This window comes from Artibeus jamaicensis, unplaced genomic scaffold (genome assembly GCF_021234435.1).
Source record: "Artibeus jamaicensis isolate MK-2021 breed Jamaican fruit bat unplaced genomic scaffold, CSHL_Jam_final contig_490, whole genome shotgun sequence".
Lineage (NCBI taxonomy): Eukaryota > Metazoa > Chordata > Mammalia > Chiroptera > Phyllostomidae > Artibeus > Artibeus jamaicensis.
Window position 1 is genome coordinate 345,643 of NW_026521861.1, and position 22,896 is coordinate 368,538.

The 22,896-nt window shown below is 42.0% G+C and overlaps 2 protein-coding genes and 1 non-coding gene across 4 annotated transcripts in view; all 3 read right to left on the bottom strand.

The window, feature by feature from the left end:
• CHUK (component of inhibitor of nuclear factor kappa B kinase complex) overlaps positions 1-10,047 on the bottom strand; it is a 60,166-nt gene extending 50,119 nt beyond the window's left edge. For both annotated transcript variants that reach the window (XM_053668548.1, XM_053668547.1), the window contains exons 1-3: positions 9,876-10,047; positions 4,519-4,613; positions 2,575-2,689 (exon numbers count right to left, since the gene is read on the bottom strand). In XM_053668548.1, coding sequence (XP_053524523.1) covers positions 2,575-2,689; positions 4,519-4,613; positions 9,876-9,980 — 315 coding nt within the window. In that variant the 5' untranslated portion in view covers positions 9,981-10,047. The remainder of the gene's footprint in view (positions 1-2,574; positions 2,690-4,518; positions 4,614-9,875) is intronic.
• A 2,623-nt stretch (positions 10,048-12,670) lies between these two features.
• Positions 12,671-22,896, bottom strand: part of CWF19L1 (CWF19 like cell cycle control factor 1) — a 29,707-nt gene continuing 19,481 nt past the window's right edge. The window contains exons 11-14 of the mRNA XM_037166338.2: positions 19,144-19,353; positions 18,180-18,299; positions 17,638-17,735; positions 12,671-13,052 (exon numbers count right to left, since the gene is read on the bottom strand). Of these exons, the coding sequence (XP_037022233.2) occupies positions 12,908-13,052; positions 17,638-17,735; positions 18,180-18,299; positions 19,144-19,353 (573 nt within the window). The 3' untranslated portion in view covers positions 12,671-12,907. The remainder of the gene's footprint in view (positions 13,053-17,637; positions 17,736-18,179; positions 18,300-19,143; positions 19,354-22,896) is intronic.
• Positions 18,491-18,639, bottom strand: LOC119064561 (small nucleolar RNA SNORA12). Its single transcript, XR_005085429.1, has one exon. It is a non-coding gene; the product is annotated as a small nucleolar RNA SNORA12 (small nucleolar RNA).

Consider the following 22,896-nt stretch of genomic DNA (forward strand, 5'->3'; position numbering starts at 1 on the left):
GCGGATCCCAGGCGCAGGGTTGCAACGGGTGGACCTAGTGAGCGACTCAGCGAGGGACAGAGGGGAACCAGCGAGGGAGCAGGGCCGAGATTTGACTTTGGTCGCGCATTCGTGCGCATAGACCAGCGAGGGAGTGGGCGGTTAGACAGGACCCAGCAGGCCCCAGCAGCAAGAGGCAGCAGAGGGAGCCACCATTTCCCCGCTCTGACCCTGCCTCTACATACAGCGTCATAACCCAGCGACCTGAGTGGCCCCACCCTGGTGTACAACCTAAGTCTCTGCTCCTCACCCAGCGGCACGAAACAACAGAGGGGGTCACCATTTCCCTGCTCTGACCACGCCTCCACATACAGCGTCACAACCCAGCGACCTGGGCTGCCCCGCCCTGGTAAACACTAAGGCTCCACTCCTCACACATAACAGGCTCAAACAGACCAAAAATGGCTCAAGAAGATCTCAAAGCCCCAGAGCCTATAAATCTAAGTGATGAAGAAATAGCAAAACTCTCAGACGCAGTTTAAAACACTGGTGATCAGGATGCTCACAGAACTGGTTGACTTTAGTCACAAATTAGAGGAACATATGAAGGCTAAACTAATCAAAATGAAGGGAATTGCACAGGAAACCAATAGCGATGAAAAGGAAACTGGGACTCAAATCAATGGAGTGGACCAGAAGAAAGCAAATAATGGCCAAACAGAAAAAAGTGAAGCAGCAAGAATTCAAAAAAATGAGGAGAGACTTAGGAACCTCCAGGACATTTTTAAACACTCCAACATCCGAATTATAGGGGTACCAAAAGGGGGAAAGGCATAGCCACCAGTGGAAAACTTATTTGAACAAATAATAAAGGAGAATTTCCCCAAGCTGGCAAAGGAAATAGACTTCCAGGAAATCCAGGAAGCTCAGAGAGTACCAAAGAACTTAGACCCAACACACCAAGGCACAACATCATTACATTAGCCAAGATTAAAATGAAGGAGAGAATCCTACAAGCAGCAAGAGATAAGGGGACAGTCACCTACAAAAAAATTCCCATCGGACTATCAGCGGATTTCTCAAAAGAGACCTTACAGGCAAGAAGGGGCTGGAAAGAGCTATTCCAAGTCATGAAAACCAAAGACCTACAACCAAGATTACTCTATCCAGCAAAACTTTCATTTAGAATGGAAGGACAGATAAAGTGCTTCTCAGATAAGATCAAATTCAAGGAGTTCATCATCACCAAGCCCTTATTATATGAAATGTTAAAGGGACTTATCTAAGAAAAAGAAGTTTAAAAATATGAAGAATGAAAGGACAGGAAACTCACAGTTATTAACAACCACACCTAAAACAAAAGCAAACTAAAAGGACAGCTAGATCAGGAGTGGAAACATAGAAATGAAGATCTCAAGGAGGGTTAGCAACAGGGGAGTGGGAGGAGAAGAAAGGGGGAGAAGGTACAGAAAGTAAGCAGAATAGATGGTAGATAGAAAATAGATCGGGGGGGCAAGAATAGTATGGGAAATAGAATCTAAAGAACTTGAGACACATGGTCATAAACTAAAGGGGGGTAAGGTGGGGACGGGGGGTAGGGTGGAGGGGAATGAAGGGGGGAATAGAACAACTGTAACGGCATAATCGATAAAAAATAAATTAATTAATTTTAAAAAAAGAACATATAAGAGGGAAAAAATTACCAAATCCACTCAGAGAACATGTAAATTTCATGACAAGGCTTACACAAGATGAAGGGAGAAAGTATCTGTAATTGAAAAAGGTTGGAACATGTATATGTGTATATATATGTGTGTGTGCATGAATATGTATATGTATATGTATATGTATATGTATATATAAAACCCATAGAGCAGATTCAAAATAAGATGGGAAAGATTTGCAATAGAGAAAAATGCTTTTTGGGGAGAAGGTTGGGGGATTGGGAGAAAGAGGCTAAAGGATTAAGAAGTAAAAATTGACTTGAAAAATAACTAAATAAAATTAAAGAAAAAAAATAAAGTAGGAGGAACCCTAAAAAAAAAAAGAAGTAAAAATTGGCAGCTACAAAACAGTCACAGGGATGTAAAACATAGGGAATACAGTCAATAATATTGCGATAACTATGTATTGTGCCAGTTGGGTACTGGAAATATCTTGGGAATCACTATGTAAAGTATACAATTATCTAATCACTATACTATACACCTAAAACCAAACAAAATAATATTGAAAGTAAACTGTAATTGAAAAAACTGTTTAATAAACACATTATACATTGGTGTTTTTATCTAACACCACCAATACAGTCCCATCCTGCAACCACCACCAACCACCATGTAAGGTCTAAATCAGCGGTCAGCGAACGTTCCCTGTAGAGACAGACAATAAATACTTTAGGCTTTCCAGGCCATTATTGTCTCTGTCACAACTAACTACTTGATGCTGCCACTGTAGTAAAAAAGCAGACATAAAAACACTTAATAGGCTACAGTTTAATGACCACGATTCTAGATTGATTGTCATATTGAACTTGACTCAAACACTGTTAAAATTCATGATTTACTATCTTATCATCTCAAACATCCACACTACCTTCCGGAGATCTCCTCCAGAACAGTATTCCATTGCTAGAAGAGGCACATCATTAATCAAACAATTCAGTTCCTCAGGAACATCACAGGCCTTTACAACATTGGAATGATTCAACCTAACAAAAAGGAGAAAAACGTTATAATCAAAAAATTTTTCCCAGAAGGCTAGGACAGTGGGGAGGGGTAGGAGGTGGAAGGAAAGGCAGAAAACTGTATTTGAACAACAATAAAAAAATGTTTTTAAATGTCCCCAATGAAAAAGGACTAGGTTGGAAATAGCAGTTAATTGAAGGGCAGTGAGAGAAGACAGGCTGGCATTATTTGTAATATTCTAATTTCTTATTTGTATAATCAAAAATTAATAATTTTAAAAAAGAAAATACAAACAAAAATACTATCAACATTACTACAATTATATTTCTGTATGCCACACAGTAACCACCTTCTATACATTAACTCACTTACTTGTCATAATAACCCTACTATATGTAGGTTAAAAGTCTCATCACACAGGAAAAAACTGAAACACAAATTGGTTAAGTAACATAAGATCACACAGCAAGCAGGTGGTCAATTAAGGATTAAAATCTGGCCATTTTGCTCCAAAGCCTGTATCATACTGCTTCTCCCATAATCAGAGAATTACCCAGAGGTAAATAACTTTTAAAATTTTGGCATATTTCCTTCCACTTTTTAATCTGTGCACAAATATACTTAATAAATACTACATCATGCTATATATTGTTTTCTAACATCTTTTTTTTTTTTTTTACTTAAAATGTATCATCCCAGCCATCATCATCATCATCATACAGTGGATCTCAAAGCAAATAGATTCCCAGGACTTAGAGACCTAAAGAAACATAATCTCTATGTGTAGGACCTGAAAATTTATATTGTTGTCAAGCTTTCCTGGCGATTCTGCCATAAAGCCAAGTTTGAGAAGCTTTAAAGTGAACTGAAAACAGATGCTGAAATTAAAAAGTTATTATTTCAAAGCCAGGATCCCTTACCTACAAATTTATGACTCTGTAAGCTTCAACTTCCTATAAACTCATCTATAAAATAGGAATGATACCTAAATACAGGGTTGCTGTGGAAAACAGAAGAATTATCGGTAACGCACTTAGTACACTACCCGTGGAGGTTTTAGAATATGTCCACTTTTCCCATCAAGAACTGAAGTCTCCTCCCTTTGAGTGCGGGCTGTACTTAATGTCATTTCTAATAAGTAGAATGTGGCAGAAAGGATGGAGTACAACTTCCAAGGAAAAATCATAAAAGATATGTCAGCTTTCATCTTGATTTCTCTCTCAGATCACTCACTCTGAAGAAAGCTAGCTGCCATGACATGAAGACATTCAAGTTCCCCCTATAAAAAGGCCCAGATGACAAACTGAAGCCTCTAGACAATAGCCATATAAATGAACTTGAAGTGGACACTACAGTCCCACTTAAGCCTTTGAATGACTACAGCTCCAGTCAACAATCTGAGATGTTTCAGGAGAGATCAGCATTAAAACCACCCAGGTAAGTCATCCCCAAATTCTTAAACCACAGAAGCTGTGAGATTCTACATGTTTATTGTTTTAAGCCAATGGAGTATTGGGGTAATTTTTTTACCAAGGTAGATAAACTATTTAACAAAAGCAGGAGAAAGTAAGAAACGAGACTACATAGTCATCGTTATTTAACTAGATGAGCATCGGCCAAGATTCAGAAGAAACAGATTTGGCCCTCATGGATCTGACTCTGGCTGACTTTTTAAACTAAACCTAATTAATCATAATGTGATGTTAGTATCTGAAATAGAACACATCTACTTAGCAAGAAAGAGAAAAATATAATCCCAGGAAGATTCTAAGAAGAATGGATTCCTAGCCTTCTCCTTCATGATGACATCAGGATGGGCTGCAGACTTGGGCAATGAGTCAAGGACACTTACTTTTTCATGATCTGGATTTCATGGCACCATCGTTCTCTGTTTTTGGTACTCAGCTCCAGGCGACAAGATTTAATTGCTATTTTGAGGTCAAGTTCCTACCAAAATAGAAAATCAACAGAAAAAATATATAAATTAGGTTCTTGTACAAATTTACTTGCTATCAAAGAAATGTCAACCTGAAAAAACAAAACTCGTTAGCTCTACTAATAAACATTTACCCATAGCTCTCCTGAACCAATGCTTTTGCTAGGTAAACCACGAGAACCAATGCTTTAAAACTGACCAAACACCTCGAAGCACACAAGCAAAAAGCGACTGAGGCTAATCCTGTAACAGGTCTCTTCAGAACACTGTCTCATATACTATACTGCAGGAAAATACAAAGATCCTGTCTCCCCAGCAACCTCCCTTCATTTTTTTATAGTATAAAATTTTCATGTTTAGAATTAGCCAGCTGGACTCGGTTTAAATGATCCTAATTTTGTTCACAACATCCAAAGCATCAGTCTGGAGTCAGTCGAACACATGCCTTCTATCAGCCCTAATTAGGGCGCTGGCCTTGGCCATGTCAATGTCATACAGCTTCTTCACAGCCTGTTTGATCTGGTGCTTGTTGACCCTGACATCCACAATGAACACAAGTGTATTGTTGTCGTCTATCTTCTTCATGGCTGACTCGGTAGTCAGGGGAAACCTGATGTTAGCATAGTGGTCAAGCTTGTTTTTCTTGGGGGCGCTCTTCCAAGGATATTTATGCTGCCTTCAGAGCCCCGGGGTCTCAGGCCTCTAGAAGGTGGGTGACCTGAGGATCTTCCTATTTTGTGTGACTGGACACCTTTAGCACTGCTTTCTTTGCCTTCAAAGCCTTTGCCTTAGCTTCAGCTTTGGGAGGAACAGGGGCTTCCTTCTTTGCTTTGGGAGCCATCTTTGTGAAAAGCCCCAAGAAACCCCTTTTTGAGCAAGAAAGCTAACAAAGGCACCAGCCTCCAATAGAACTAGAATGAAGAGGATAATTCGGGGCTCCCTGGCCTCAACAGCAAGAAATAGTAAAAATAGAGGGATTTGGAGGAACAAGTAGGAAGGACACAGGGACGAGAACTAAGGGGGGTGGAAATGGGAGGGAGATGGGGAGCAAGGGGTGGGGGAGGCTGGGAAGGGAAAAATAGACAAAAAACTGTACTTGAAAAATAACTAAATAACATTAGTTAAAATAAAAAAAAATTAAAATAAAGAAAGTTACAATATGACCAAACCTAATACGAAAAACTCCAAATTAGTTCCTGATTTCTTTGCATTTCAAATTACATAAAAAACCCTAAAATAATGGTACTTGTTTCCATATCTATAAAAATGAACCCAACAAATCTCACCTATGACTAGTAATTTACCCAATTCTAACTGAAATGAGGAAGCAAGACATAATTTGTATGGGATAGTCTAAATGGAGTGGGGGTGGGAGGCAGATGATAGAGATAACACAGTAGATACAGAGAGAGAAAAGAAAGGAACCAAGACTACAATCTAGTCTAAGCAGAGTCCTCACCCCTTTCAACCTTTCTTTTGTTTTAAAGCAGGTACATCATTTTAGTTAGGTCCCAAGTAAGCTTTTACCTCCATGGAAATAATCTGGTACATCCATGAACATCAAACCCAACTTCTCATGTGATGGGGCAGGAAGCTATGTCAACAAGATCCCATTCTGTCTGATCCTTCAGCTCCTCAGTTTCTATTTCACCTACTCTTAAAGGCCTTCCTCACTCTACCTTTTCGCAAAGAATGTTCTGTGGGAAGTTTGTAGATGTCCAGCAAAAAAAAAAAAAAGTTAAGTTCTGTGTTTAAAAAATGGGAATAGCCCTGGAAGGTGGCTCAATTGGTTGGAACATCGTCCCATACACCAAAAGGTTGTGTGTTCAATTCCCAGTGAGGGTACATACCTACATCACTGGTTCGATCCCTAATCAGAGCATGTACTGGAGGCAACAGATCAATGTTTCTCTCTCTCTCTCTAAAAATCAATAACAATATCCTCAGGTGAGGATTTAAAAAAAGGGATATTCTAGAGATGGCCAGTGATGCGTGGACAACAATGTAAATGCACTTAATGCCACAGAACTGTACACTTAAAAATGTTTAAAATGGCCCTGACCAGCGTGGCTCAATTGGTTGGGCATCATCTACAAAGCAAAAGGTTGTCAATTCAATTTCCTGTCAAGGAACATGCCTAGCTTGTGGATTTGGTCCATGGTCAGGGCACATATGAGAGGCAACTGATCAACGTTTCTCTCCCTCTCTTCCTCTCCCCCTTCCCTCGCTCTAAAAATAAATAAATATATAAAACCTTAAAAAATAGTTAAAATGGTAAATGTTATGTATATTTTACCACAATAAAAAAAAATACCAAGTTCAATTACTTTCTTTACTACAGGAGTTCTCAGAGCTTTTAATATGCTACTGTGGGTTATGACTCTTCAAATGAAAGAATGTTAGATATGCAGGATTTACCCAATGTATTTGACCATAGTTATCCTTTTCAAAAAATGTTTCACTGGATTAGTTTTTCCAAACACACTTTGAGAAGTGTTACCCTATCCTCTAGAAAGGGTTCTTTGGTTATTTTGCCATGCTTCCACATTACTTTAGAAATACAATCATTAATAGGTTGAGGGTGTGTAAGAGGCAACCACACAGTGATGTTTCTCTCCCTTTCTTTCTCCCTCCCTTCCTCTCTCTCTAAAAATAAATAAATAAAATCTTTTTTTTTAAGTGCTTCTGTGTCTACCTCTTCCACTAGACTTGAAATCTCCTGGACTACAGAAAACACTGTTTTCATTGACTTGGGCACAGTATTCAGCTAAATAAACCACCTCATGTCCTTTTCTCTTCCTCATTATGACTTAAGAAGTGTAGATGAAATATTGGGACGTGCCTTCCACTAAAACACAAGGCTCTTGAAGGCTGTATATGCAAATACAAGTCAGGCTTGGAAGAGTTAGGATGCTCTTTCCAAGTCTTATGATGGGGTATTTCTTCTCTTCTGAGTATGGGTCCAGCTGTCAAAATGTCCCAGTCTTGGGGAAGTCCACTCTGGATATTTGAAAAGCTCCTGAAAGAGTTCTAAGATTCTAGAGAACCCAAACCTCTCCCATTTAAAAAGTAACAATTTAATAGAGACAGAAAGTAGAATGGTGGTTGACAGGGGCTCCCAGGAAGAGGAAATGAGGAGTTACTGTTTAATGGGTGTAGAGTTTCAGTTTCAGAAGATGAAAATGTTCTGGAAATGAATAATGGTGATGGTTGCACGACAATGTGAATAGACTTAATGCCATTGAACTGTACACTCAAAATGGTTAAAATGGTAAATTTTATACACACACACACATACACACACATACACACACATACACACACACATATGTTACTAAAATTTTTTTAAAGTGATACATTCATCCATCCCCAGCCAAGGACCAAGAAAAGCAGTCACAAAAGCATGCCAGCATGCATACTCTTTGTTCTTATGATCAGGCTGGCGGTCAGGCTTAGATAAAAAGGCATGGGCAACATCCACCAGAAGTACCCGGCTCCCCCTCTTCTCTCTTTAGAGAGACTTTCTGTCCTCCCTGATGGTGAGAATTACTAAATTTACTATTGTCTGGCAGTCAAAGAACTTAATGCCTCAGTCCTCACCTTCCATTCTCCCTCTGTCTTAAGATTCCCCCATATGCTCTATCTGAAAATCTACCTCACAAATGTTTTCAGTTCTATCAGTAATGTTAGTCATTGTTAACTGCCACACAAACATGCCTATTCCAGGGACGCTCCCATCTCCCCTACCTCCTACCATATATTATGGGCTCTCTACCCACACCTGTATATCTTAAGACAGCAAATCATGATTTGTCCTCTTGAATTCACTTCTTGATTCACAGGCCAATTGCAAGCATTTTAGTACTATCTTAACTGCTCACCTTGTCCCATATATTTACCACTCAGATTTGTCTTTCACACACACAAAAAAAAAACTTACAAGAACTCCACTTTTATCTTGGCATTTCCTTTTCAAAAATCAATTAATGATGATGATAATACCAACAACAGAGCAACAGCAGGAGCTAACATCCGAGGGCTTACCATGGGCCAGGACCAGGTCCTGGTTGGATCTTACAAGGTTGGACCAGGGGTACCCAACCTTTTGGCATCTCTGGGCCACAGTGGAAGAAGAGTAGTCTTGGGACACACATTAAATACATTGTGACACATAATCACAAAAGAAATCTCATCATGTTTTAAGTTAATTTACGATTTTCTGTTGGGCTTCATTCATAGCCATCCTGAGTCACATGTGGCCTGCAGGCCACAGGTTCAACACCCCTGGGCTCAGGTACTGTACTTAGTACACACATTATCTTATTTAATTGTCAAACAGACTCATATACATTATTATAACCATTTTATAGACACCAAAACAAAGGCTATACTGCAGGGGTTATTGGTCCAGAGTCCATATATCTAAAAAGGTCTGTGAATGTCCTTCAGGAAAGCATGAATTTCCTCAAATAGGCAATGCATTACATTGCATGAATGTGCCTCTACATTTTTCTGGGGAAAGGGTTCATAGCTTTTATATCAAGGAGTGCATACATAGCTCAAACATTACTAACTGCCACTACACTGTTTAAGCATTTTTAATTAAATCAACACAAAATTCCTGAGTCAGATGTTAGCTGTCTTCCAGGACTAGAGCATCTCACCCCCGCCCCGCCCCCCCCCAACCACCACACACACCATCTATCTTCTTCCCTTATGAAGCCATGATCATTTTCAACAGCGGATCTTCATACTGTTTCCTACCTGGAACCCATTCCCAATCCCAAAGCCTCTCCAACGTTTCCAAAAGCTCAGCAGCAGATCCACCACTACTCCAGCCCCACTGGAATCACGTGGCCTCCAGGCATACACAAGTATACACAAATTCCAACAGGAAGCCCCCTTCAGCCCCATTTTCTCATCCACTCGTACTCACAATACACACTGATGTGCACCTGCGTCACACACCCTTGACACTCTACATTCACTGGGTCATATATGCTCTGTCACACTCGGTGAACACTTAGTCACATCTTGACACTCATACTGTTAGTTCTGAATAACTCATCTCACACACACTGACCTAGGACAACTGCCAGGATCTCTCTCGTTCTCTCACACACACACATACACACAGGCGCATACACAGAGGCTCACTGGCCCACAATACTGCCCACGGTCTCAGCGACTGTGTTTCACAGATTGACAGTAACTGTACTCCACTGACGCTCCGACAAACACCCGCTGCTGCAACCTCTCGCACTCCGCCTCACCCGATGCTGGTACAGGCAGACGTTTCCGAAGCCGCCGGTACCCAGACGCTCGCGCATTTCCCAGGGCCCGCCCGCGCCCGGCCGCAGCCCCGGGGGCCGCTCCATGGGGCGGGAGGGCAAGCGTTCCGCAGCTCCACCACCGTTCCAAGGCCGGTTCCGGGCAGTCGAGGCTCGCGCGTCTTTCTTCTCGCGATATGGATGCGTCACTTCCTGTGACTGTCCTTGGAAAAGCCACGCCCCATGTTTTCCCTGGGGGCGCCCCGGCAGCCCAGTGGTCGGGAAGGTGGAGGAAGGAGGGCGCTTTCAATACGATAAGTACCGTAGGCATTTTTCTAGCTGAGAACCTACTTGTTTTTTCCAGCCTTCAAAAATGTAAGATCTCTCCAGCCCGTACATTCTCTCCAGATCACTTTCCAAACCAGTCTGTCCCGTATTGGTCTTCTCTAAGCTTCACATCTTCTCCACCCCTAGCTCCACCTCACCTCCAGACCTCTACCATCTATGCGCCAACCCTACCACCCACTGAGCTGGCACTGGCAGAGGCCATCAGTGATTTAAATATTGCAGAATGTGAAGAATTAGAAAGAATCCTGCGCTAACAGGCCCACTGATGCATTAATTGGCCTTCATAGTTCACTCTTTTCCTCTTAAGTGATCATCTTCCATGGACGAGTCAGGCTCAGCTCTTCTTTTGCTTCACTTCCTATACACCTGTTTCAGGACATCCCCTATTTTCCCAAAGGACTCAAGGATGTGATGCTGTTCTAGAGTGAGTAATGTTCCCCCTGACTTCAGGAGCTTTCCCCCCAAACTTTCAGAGTTTGCTGACAACTGGTCGAGTTATAGGTTTGCCGGCGTGGCAGGAAAGCTAGTTTCCTACCTCATCGCACTGGCAATGAGGAAACTCAGTTACGGGTTTCCTCATTATGGGAATTGTCTCATGAGTGATGCAGGGCTGCAGAGGCAAGCTTGGGGAATACTGTTGATACATCAGGAAGTGCTTCCATCCCTGGCTGATGTGGCTCAGTGGATTGAGTGCTGGCCAGGCCTGCTCTAAGTACGATTCCCTCAGGGCACATTCCTGGTTTTGGGGAGGCGGGGTTGGGGCTCAGGTTTGGAATTTGCCAGAGGCAACCAAGTAATACAGACAACCAACTGAAGTTTCTCTTGCACATTGATGTTTCTCTCTCTCTCCCTCTCTTCCCCTCTCTGAAAATAAATAAAATCTTTTAAAAAAAAAGTACTTCCAGTGGCAGATTGCCTAGCACAGGGGAACCAGCTCACCTGGTTTCCCTTTGAGTCAGTCATACAGTTTCATCAGAATTGGGGGATCTTCTCAAGCATCACGGAATCAAATTCTCTTAAGAAATGTGTCAGTCCCATTAAGCAGATTTATTGGATTCTCCTTTGAGAGAACCAGCTCAGCTTGCAAAGTCAGTACTTGGAATTCCTACTAACACTTTGTGCCACCTCAAGTATAACATGTAAGCCATTTAAAAGTCGTTAGCATCTGCACCACAGCAATGTCTCTGGCTGCTTTGAAAGCACTGTACCTGCTCTTGGCAGAGCAAATGTCTTGTCACCTCCTTGAATAGTGCAATCAGATTGTTAAGCACGAACAATAAAAAGTCATGTTATAGATTATATTGGTAACGTGTATGGTATTGGAAATTCTGGTTTCCCGTACTTGCTTTATAGCCATGGAACTGGAGTATCAGACTTGGAAGTGATTGTAAAATGGAACCTCCAAGAACACATCCCTCAGAGCTGGGCAGACTGTAGTGATGACTGGAACGCAGATTGTACTAATAGTACGAAGAAGCCCTCACTTGCTAGGTGTACAGCATAGCTAGTGCTGGAATGTCTGACCTCCACAGACGGGAACGAAATCTAATTCTCTCTTGGAAGAGCCAAGAGAGACAATGTTGAGGACCTAAGGATCCTAAGTGGCCATCTTTGCAGGAACCTGGCTGTTTCCCATAGTTCCCTATTCAAATGAACATCGCATAGTTTGTTTGTTTTTTTAATTTGGGCCTGTCCACCCCACGCTCCCTAATCTTTAAGTTTTCCAGTCTGTTTTTTCATATATAAAATGGAGGTAATAATACCTACCTCATAGATATTTTGTGAGGTTTAAGTGAAATAGTGTCTGGGCCACAAGTGCCCAATATATAGGAGCAATTATTTTTCTTTTGGCTTCCAAGATATAGCATTCTCCTGTGATGTCTCTCTCTGCTTCTTCTCCACATACGTGTATGATCACTCTGTTTCCAAGGTAGTCATCTTCAGCTTAGGACTGTATTCACCCTATTTTCATTCATTCTCACAATTTCACCTGTGGCCAATACCCTGATGACCCCCTAAACCATATCACCAATCCAGATCTCCATGAGTTTAACAATCCAACAGCACACTAAAACTCAACATATCAAAAGCAGAAATCTCTTAAATCTGCCCCTTTTCTTCCCAATTAGACTGTAAACTGAGATGACAGAGACCATGTTGGGACATAGCTATACTCCTGGAGCCTGAAAAAAAGCCCTGGCACATAGGAGTTAAATATTTGCTGAAAGACTGAATGAGCTTTTTCATATCAGTAAGTTGAATGCTATAAAAATGGCAAATGTCCTGGGTCCCTTCTCCATCCTAGGTTGCTTGGGGGAGGGCACCTGTGAGATACTTGGATAACAGCTGGGCCTAAAGCCCTGGTTCCTCCTCACACACACACTCACTCTCTGCTCTGCTCCATTTCAATGGTTATAGGTAACATAAACATAAGGCACCTCCCAACCATGGAAAAGCATGTAGATTTTATTTGATAATTTAAATGTTTTCGAAAATGTTGATAAACAAAAGTGATACTTGGAGCTGGGTAACAAACATGCTTTTAACAGGATTTTCATCCTAGAATGTGACTTTTTCTGAAAAATATTCCATTTTAGGCCTCTTGGTGCAGACAGGTTCCATGGGAATGTACCAAAAAGAGGCAGGGAAACAGTCCCCGCAGGAGACTGTAATTTCTTCAGAAAACTTCACTCATCCACAGTGAAGTCAAAGGGCTCAAAGTCTTTCCGGAAGCGGCGAGCCAGGGTCTCCTCCTCCTCCTTACTGGTCTGGCACTGCCTCCAGTCGGACCTGTCAGGAATATTGAGGATGGCTTCACTCGCCAGGACCTCCCTGCAGGGAAAACATGGAGAAGTCAACAAGGACAGCATCCGTCTGAAACCACCCTGTCGCCTGTCCTCCCCAGACAGAGGGCTCTCAACACCACCCGAAGAAGGCATGCAATTTCCTCTGACTCTGCTCATACCATCTTCTCTTCCCCAAGGGCCATCTCTGCCCTTCTATCAAGATCATACCCATTTTAAGTGACCAGCTGAGATCCTACCTCTGTTTTTTATTTTTTTTAAGATCTTATTTATTTATTTTTAGAGAGAGGGGAAGGAAAAAGAGAAACATCAACATGTGAGAAAAACATCAAATGGTTGCTGCTTCATGCCTCCAACCAGGGACATAGCCTACAAACCCTTTTGGTTTGTGGGGTGACACCCAAACCATTGAGCCACACCTGACAGTCAGGGCCTACCTCTTCTTAACCCCCTACGTCCCATTTACTTCTCTGAACAACCTGAAACTACATTTATTGGTACTTAGAGAAGCAACATGGCACAGGAGAATGAGGACAGGCCCCTGGGCCAGAAAAATTGAAGATGATTCCATTCCTAGCTCTGCTACTTGCTGTCTACAACTTGAACACCTGAGTCTTGCTTATGAAATACAAAAGAACAGTTTTGTGTGATATGCAGATAACACAAAGCACCAACTAGCTGTGATGACATCCTGCCTTAACTCCAGTTCTGTCACCCCAATTAGACCATGAGTCGGCTAAGGGCATGGGGCAGAGTCAGGCATCTAGTACCACAGTCCACTCTGACTTTCTGCCTCTACATTTAGGGAATTCAGGGCACATGGGCACAACAGCACAGGCTCAGTATCAAGAAATGAAAAGAGAAACAAAAACAAAAAGCTACATACTGATACATATACCAGCTAGCTTTTAATTGCCACTATTTTATATTAATTTTTACTTATTTTGCTATATTAGATGTAACTGTTTGCGCACCTGTGTGGATCATTTCCCACTTTAAAGCTACAATGAATAGAAGAGTTGAAAACAAATCACATGAGTTTTCCAAAGTCATAGGACCTGAGTGTAATTTCTAGCTGCCTGGGCAAGGCTTGAACGTACTTCTTTGCCTATAAAATGAAGACAGAACTACCTTTCTTGTACAGTACAGCAGGGAGGGAAAAAGTCTTTTCGTGTATTTTGTTAACTATAAAATGCTCTATAACTGTAAGTTAGCACATTTTAAAAAAACACTCAGCCATCATGAGCATAGTATCAGAGAATCTCTCTGGCAGGCATGTGCCTGTGTGTATCTGTCACCATGTGCCTATCATCAGTGTCCAAAGGTGCATCCGTTGCTGAGGCAATAGCAAAGATAATGTCAAATGTTTGAAGCTCTCAATACAGTTGTTCACTTGTCAATTATCTTTCTGAAAATGTAGACAACTACATCTACTGGACTTATCCAATGGTGGCAATCTCTTGGAGGCTTTCCAAATTAGACCAAGAAAAGGGCTCAAGGTTGACTCAAAGCTCAGTTCTAACTAGGGTGAAAAAACAGCTGCAAATCACAGATACCAGCATCAGATAATCTCTCTCCAGATTTTGTTTTTAGTTTTTATTTTATTTTTTAAAATATATTTTGATTATGCCATTACAGTTGTTCTATTCCCCCTTCATTCCCCTCCACCCTGCACACCCCTCCCCCACCATTCCCTTTAGTTTATGACATGTCTCAAGTTCTTTAGATTCTATATTTCCCCTACTATTCTTGCCCTCCCCCCTATCTATTTTCTACCTACCATCTATGCTACTTATTTTCTGTACCTTCTTCCCCTTCTCCTCAACCCACTCCCCTGTTGCTAACCTTCCATGTGATCTCCATTTCTATGGTTCCGCTCCTGATCTAGCTGTCCTTTTAGTTTGTTTTTTAGGTGTGGTTCTTAATAACTGTGAGTTTGCTGTCCTTTTTTATCTTCTTTTTCTTTGGTAAGTCCCTTCAACATTTCACATAATAAGGGCTCGGTGGTGATGAACTCCTTTAATTTGATCTTATCTGAGAAGCACTTTATCTGCCCTTCCATTCTAAATAAAAGCTTTGCTGGATAGAGTAATCTTAAATGTAGGTCTTTGGATTTCATGACTTGGAATACTTCTTTCCAGCCTCTTCTTGCCTGTAAGGTCTCTTTTGAGAAATCCGCTGACAGTCTGATGGGAACTCCTTTGTAGGTGACTGTCCCCTTATCTCTTGCTGCTTCTAGGATTCTCTCCTTCATTTTAATCTTGGCTAATGTAATGATGATGTGCCTTGGTGTGTTCCTTCTTGGGTCCAAGTTCTTTGGGACTCTCTGAGCTTCCTGGATTTCCTGGAAGTCTATTGCCTTTGCCAGATTGGGGAAGTTCTCCTTTATTATATGTTCAAATAAGTTTCCCACTTGCTCTTTTTCTTCCCCTTCTGGTACCCCTATAATTCGGATGTTGGAACATTTAAAGATGTCCTGGAGGTTCCTAAGCCTCCCATTTTTTTGAATTCTTGTTTCTTCATATTTTTCTGTTTGGTCATTTTTTCCTTCCTTCTGGTCCGCTCCCTTGATTTGATTCCCAGTTTCCTTTCCATCACTATTGGTTTCCTGTGCATTTCCCTTCATTTCGATTAGTTTAGCCTTCATTTGTTCCAATATGTGACTAAAATCAACCAGTTCTGTGAGCATCCTGATCACCAGTGTTTTGAACTGTGCATCTGATAGGTTGGCTATTTCTTGGTCGCTTAAAATTATCGGCTCTGGGGCTTTGAGCTCTTTTTGAGCCATGTTTTGCTCTGTTCGTGCCTGTTACGTATGAGGGGAGCCTTAAGTGTTCACCAGGGCAGGGCCACCCAGGTCGCTGGGTTGTGATGCTGTATGTGGGGGCGGGGTCAGAGAGGGAGCAATATCAGTCCCCTCTGCTGCTTCCCGTTGCTGGGGCCTGCGCAGTCTGTCTCACTGTTCGCTCCTTCGCTGATTTATCTGCACACGGATGTGTGACTGCGGTCAGCCTGCCACCTTGCGCCTTCACTGAATCTGTCCGTTGTTACCCCACGCCTGGGAACCTGCTCGCCTGCTCGCCTGGTCCGGGGAATCCTTCCTGCCCGACCCTGCTCCACTGCTGGCTCCCCCTCTCTTACTGGTCTGGCTGAACGGTTCATTGTTGTCAGACTTCTGTGTAGTTCAATTTTCTGTGGTTTGGCTGCGTTTTTGTTGCTAAAACTTTGTTGTTTTTAAACTTGGTTGTGCGAGAAGGCACAATGTTTCCGCCTATACCTCCATCTTGGTGGAAGTCCTTTCTCTAGATTTTTAATTTCCCTCAATACTCAATCTCTTCTGGTCAGCAAATTCCTGTCTTCAGTCTTTGCCTAGTTCATACCACCCCCTGTATGGTGCTGCTGTTATGTTCTGCCTGATAGGAGAAGAAATGAATACTCATCTAAAACTTTAGGACAGTACAGACAGTCCTGGATTTGAACCTACTGCTGTGTGACCATGGACAAACTACCTAACTGTTCTCAAGCCATGCTCTAGGAGCCAGTACTCATATACAGATGTTTACATTTTAACCCACATTAATTTAAATTAAAAATTCAGTTTCTCACTCACATTAGCCACATTTCAAGTGCTTAATGGCCTCTTGTGGCTAGTGATTACTGCACAGGACAGTGCAGATTTATAGAGCATTTCCATCACCGGGGAAAGTTCCGCTGGGTACTGTTCTAAAGCCTCATTTTCCATACTGGTAAATTGAGATGACAGTGCCTACCTTACAGAGCTGAAGGATTGGATGAGGCAATGCATATAAAGTTCTTGGCACAGTGCCAGACACAGAACATCTGCGTATTTAAGGGCAGCCCTCCATTCTCAAGGATACAACTCGGACAGTCCAATGTTTGTCCTCTGACTCTCTCTTGGGCTCAACCTGAAGCCTTTCACCTATCCGACACGGGCTCTTCCTTCTCTGCATTTCCAAAATACACTCTTCCTCAAAATTCTGTTAAGGTACTTTTCACATTACTGTCATATATGTAAATATCTGACTTGCCCTAAGACTGTTGCTTCTCTGGGGCAGAGTCAGGCATCTAGTACCACAATCCACTCTGACTTTCTGCCTCTACTTTTAGGGAATTCAGGGGTACATGGGCACAACAGCACAGGCTCAGTATCAAAAAATAAAAAGAGAAACAAAAACAAAAGCTACATACTGATACATATACCAGCTAGCTTTTAACTGCCACTACTTTATATTAATTTTTAATATAAAAATTGTCCATTCAGTCCACTATTTTGTTCAGAGACAGCCTACTAAAAATATATTTAAAATAAGAAAACTACACCATGGCCAGTGTGACTCAGTTGGTTGGAGCAGCATCCTGTAAATCGAAAGGTCGCAGGCTGGATTCCAGGTCAGGGCACATGCCCAGGTTGTGGGTTTGGTCCCCTGTCAGGGTGGGCACGTACCAGAGGCAACCGATCAATGTTTCTCTCCTACAATTTCGTTTCTTTCCCCTCTCCCTCCTTTCCCGCCTCTCTAAAATCAATAATCATGTCCTTGGGTGAAGATAAGTAATAATAATTAATAAAAACAAAATAAGAAAACTATACAAACCTTCCAAACTGCAAAGGAAAATTCTTTTTAATTCTGTGGAAAAGCTTCTCTCCTGTGTCAAGTTCAACATAAAAATATGCTGCTCCTGGCTGTGCGATCTAAAGTAAACAGAGCTACATGAGGACACACAATAAGTGCTTTAAAAACCTAAAATCCTAGCTCATCTCTTAAAAGCTTCAATTTGGCAAAGAATTCAGTCTAGAAGCACAGAGAACGTAAGCAGCTGTAGGCCCCAAGCCACTCAGGGGAACTAGAGTTTAAGGAGCCAAACTGGCAGGTGCTACAAAGGTCCTCCCAGTGGCACCCGTCCTTCTAAGTTCCTGCCTCAGGAAGTGTCTAATTTCTTGCACTTCCCTGGAGAGCACTGAGGCACTGATATAACACCATCTTTGTCTCCAGTCTAATCAATACTCCAAGCTCTTGTTCTGAACTGTTACCTCTCTATTCAACATTTTGGGAATGTCTTGACAGTACCTCAGGCTCACGGGTCAGAAACCAGGTTTTCACTTCTCCCTCAACATCCCCTTGCCCTCCTGTTTTACCTGCTTGATGTCAGAGTGCTCTGGGATTTCCAGAAGTTCTATCTGTTGCTCCTGTGCCTGGGTAATGAAGGCATCTTTAATGTCATCAGTGGCACAGCGGCTGAGTGGCACCGGAATGACCTGGGGTGGGGGTGGGGGAGACGAGAGAAATTCCTCATGCACCTCCCAGAGAGGTCCTGCCTCCCATAGTTCTTGAGAAGAAGCAAATCCATCACAGGGGTGGAGAAATACCCCTCAGCAGAGACTCTCCTCAGGCCGGACAGGCCCCACCAGCCTGTCTGTAAGGACTTAAACTTATGAGACAGCCTGCCACATGTGGGAGCCAACTTCCACACCCCAGAAAGGCCAGAGAGCGGTCTCTTTGTCATCAAGCCTTTGCTGACTCCTGTATAATGTCTGTGGCAGAGTCGGGCCCATTTGAAAACTTAACAAATGTGCCAAAAAAAACCCCACCACAGTTACACCAAATTAACCATAACAATCTCCAAATAGCTGAGCTGCTAGCCCCATTCACTGACGCTGGGCTTCACACAGAATACCCAATCTCTTCCAATCTCTACCTATCAAGGCCTAAATCTCTCTTGGAACCCTTTCGACTACCCATTCCTTTTCTAAAACAAGGCTCTTACTGTATGCGCAGTTCACGTATACTGACAATGCATGTTCCTGTAAAATCTCTGGAGTTACCACTAGACTCTAACCTTTTAAATGAATATTATTTAAATACTAATGTGGAAATTCATGTTAAAATATAAAATATTTATTTTTTTGGAGAGTGGTGGGGGGGTAAGTGCAGACAACTATAACTGAACAATAAAATGTTTTAAAAATGAAATATTTAGTTTTTTATTGAATCAATTAAATATTAATCAAATTAACTACTGAAATTAACATTATTTAAATATTTATCAATATCTAGGCCCCCCTAGGGCCCTTTCCAAGTTCTTGGGCAGAGACCACCTACCTGGAGCTGGAGGTGATGGCTCTTATAATTTCTCTCAAATAGAATACACCGTTTCCCTCGGCTCTTAAAGAACCTCCTCAGTGTAGCTTTGTATTTCTCCACCTCTTCCACCACCTCTGCTGAAAGGTCCACCACTGACTGGTAGTGTCCAATGGGCAGGATGAGGACATGGTCGTCAGACAGGCCTCCTTTGGCCAGGGCAAGGTAGCACTGAAGATGGAGCACACAGCAGCAAAACATCAATACTGCATGTATGATCCTTCAAGGAGAGAAGCTTATACAAAGAACAGGCTAGGAAGAGGGGGAGTGGAAAAGAGCTCAAGAGCCTATTGATAGAAATTCTCCAACTTTTAAAAATCTGATTTAAAGATCACCACAACAATGTTCTCAAGTACTTACTGAAGAATGAGATTAGATGCAACAAATTTCTCTGTGAGCATCAAATGATTTGGGAGCAAACGAGCACCACAAAAATAGCCTTTTGGCTTCAAGCGCCAGAGCTGAAAGGGACCAGGACAACACACAGGCTCTGAACTTGAAAACAATTCTTCAGTTACTATCACGTCAGCCACCGAAAGATACCACTTCTGATTTCGAAATGACCACTCTCCCTACAATAACATCCAATCTAACCCCAAATACATCCCCAACTAACAAAAAAACCCTAAGGTGGCATGATTGGCATACAGTGTCCCTATGCCTCAACCTGCTGACTAACCTCTACAAAGTGAAAGCAAACATACCACCGAATGGGGTGGACAGAAGAAAGAGAACCCTCAAGCTCAAGTATACCCAGTAAGGTAGAAAATTATGGTTCCAACAGTGGATGGTGGCAGCTAAATAGCAACTAAAAACATTTCTGTCAAAACCAAAACATGTAAGACTGCTCTACCATCAGACATTCTTTGAAGGAAAAAACAGGCTGAGTAGAGAAAAGCTGATGTATACCAATGCGGGCCAATGAAGGTACCAGAGCTTCCAAAAGAACAACCCAAAGTATACTATTAGCCTGGTGGGTTCCAAGTTGAGGCTGAAGGAAAGAGTCATTGACTTTTTTGTTTACACTGAAAAACAGCACAGAGAGTGGAACAAACGAAAGCAGGCGTGCCCTTGCCCTGCTTGGCAGAAAGGACTGAGCACATCTGCAAAGTTTTCCAGATGACTAAACTCATAAGCACTAAAGCATTTTCCTAATTCTTACAATAACCATCTTTGATTGCTTCTTTTAAAAGCTTACTCTAGAAGCCTTTAAAAGTCTTCTAGACTTTTCTTTTATGTCAAAGGGTCGCCGCCATCAACAGCCGTGTTTATGATGTGCATTAAGGTAACTGAAGCTTTCTGGTCTAGACTAACTAGCAATCCCTTCTTCCCTTTCAAACTCTCACCTAATCTGTTCTGTACTTAAATTCTCTCTAATTGTCTCTCAAATGTATGAACAGGCCCTGAATGAATGCTCCCACCATAGTAAAATGTATGGACTCTGAAGAAGTTACTTAGGACTCTTAGCAGCCTTCCTCTCCTTTTACCCATTTGTGACCACAGGCCATTGACAGTTCTATGTGAGTCCCTTGAGGAAAGCCAGAGGGGGAAAGTAATGAAAGGAGATGAAGAGGAATGGATGTAGAGAGGGAACTCCAAGTCCTCTGACCGACATCAAAGATCACACAGAGGTTCCCAACAGGTTTCCCCCAGACAAAGGACAGTGTAGGGAAGTGCAGACCCAATTACTGGGCAGGTGCTAAAATCCTTGTGTGGCCTCCTACTTGGGGTGCTGGGCTGGGCCACAATCAAAACTTAGGATGCTCTCTGCCCCTCTAGCTCCAGGACTAGATAAGAAACAAACAGGTTTCCTCTATTATCCCCTAGGCTCACACCTGGGAGACAGAAAGGTGACTGGAAGAGAAAGGTCATTTCTCCCTGAGACCTAAAGCAGCACCTCTTTTACCCTGCATGGCATTTTGAACCTAATGAAGCATCTGAAAGAGAAGGCAGTCTCAAGCCTGCTTTACCATTCCATGTGTGAGGAAGAGAAGAATGGCATAAACTAATTCAAAGAGGAAAACAATGACCAAAAGAGACAATCAACAAAGGGCATTCCTACAAAAGCAAGAGCTTTTCAGGTTTGCTCTTCTCACTGAGGAGTTCATCCACAAGCTCTGTGGTCCAACTGTGTCGGCCCATCAGCGCTCCCCCAAGAGATATTAGTGTGCCAATAATAACATAAAAATTAACTGTAAAAGACTGGGGTTATTCAATCTCAAATAACAAAGGCAGGAAAGGGATGTGACCTAAAGTGTGAGATAAAACTGAGATTCTAGTTGGTCAGTATATATACAGAAGGCCATACACAATAAAGGACCCTCAGATTGTCAGGGTAAATTGAGGAAAAGGTCATACTCAGAAACCAAAATTAAAATAAATCAATGAAAAACAGATTAAAGAATCTGTCTGCCGAAGCACCACACACTGAAAAATGGTTGGAAATATGCGCCTTGGGAGCCTCAGCAAACAGCTAATTCTAGCCGTACAGTTACAGGGTGTAACTGTAACCCTGAAAACCAAACTTTTTTCATTGTAAGCGAATGAAAAGGGATCTAAGTCTTTATGGATCCCAGTGGAATGCAGGTCAAAGACTAGCATTATTCCATACCAAACTGAAGTCTGCTCAAGGAGCACCTGGGGAAATCTGGAATAGAATGACTTCACTGTGGGACACACACACTTCATCAGAGTCCACAGCCTAAGTAAGATTCTCCTCAAGATCACCCAGTTCTCATAGTCTGATTCAGTGCTTACCAAGCAACCTTGTAATTATCACTTGGTTCCCAGATACACCAGAACGTGCATATGGGGGTTCCTGTTACTAGGAATCTATATCCTCTACTACTAGGCAACAGTGAGAATTTCTTGCTTTTTAGTAGTATGGAATAAAAATATAGAGTTCAAAAAGTATCTAAAAGCATCACTGTTGGAGATCCACACCTATTTATCAGACATGGAGGAAGACGGGGAGCAACCTTGTGAAACTGGCACTACAAAACCACTAAATTGCCATAATAAAAAAGACAGACAATAACGAATGGTGAGAAGGTGGAAAAACAAGAACCCTTTTATACACTGCTGGTGTGAATACAGGGTGCTACAGTCGCTTTGGAAAATAGCATGGCAGATTCTTAAAAGATTAAAACTTAATTCCACTCCTAGGTTTCTCTTCAAAAGAAATGAATTCGAACGTCTACACAAAGACACACATGCAAATGTTCATGGCCACGTAATCCCTCATGGCCATAAAGTGGAAACAAGCCAAATGTCCACTTACTGAGAAATATACAGACAAAAAGTAGTATATGTCTACATAACGGAGTATTATTTAACAGTAAAAATGAATGGAATACTGATAGATGCTCCATGGATGAGCCTCAAGAATATTACGTAAAGAAGCCAGACACGAAGATCACTTATTCTACGATTCCACGTGTATGAACTGTGCAGACAAGGTACACCTGTGGAAACAGAGAGACCAGTGGTCGCCTGGGGCTGAAATGGGGAGTAACTGTAAAAGGACATGTGGGAATTTACAGGGGTGAGAGGCCTGTTCTGAAACTGATGGGTGTACAACTTGGTGAGCGCACCGAGAACCACTGAATTGTACACTTACAGTGGGAGATTTTTACAATATGTATACTGACTCGATAAAGTCACAGGAAACAAACGGGTGTCTCCTCCTCCATAGAAGATCCATGCAAGTAACTT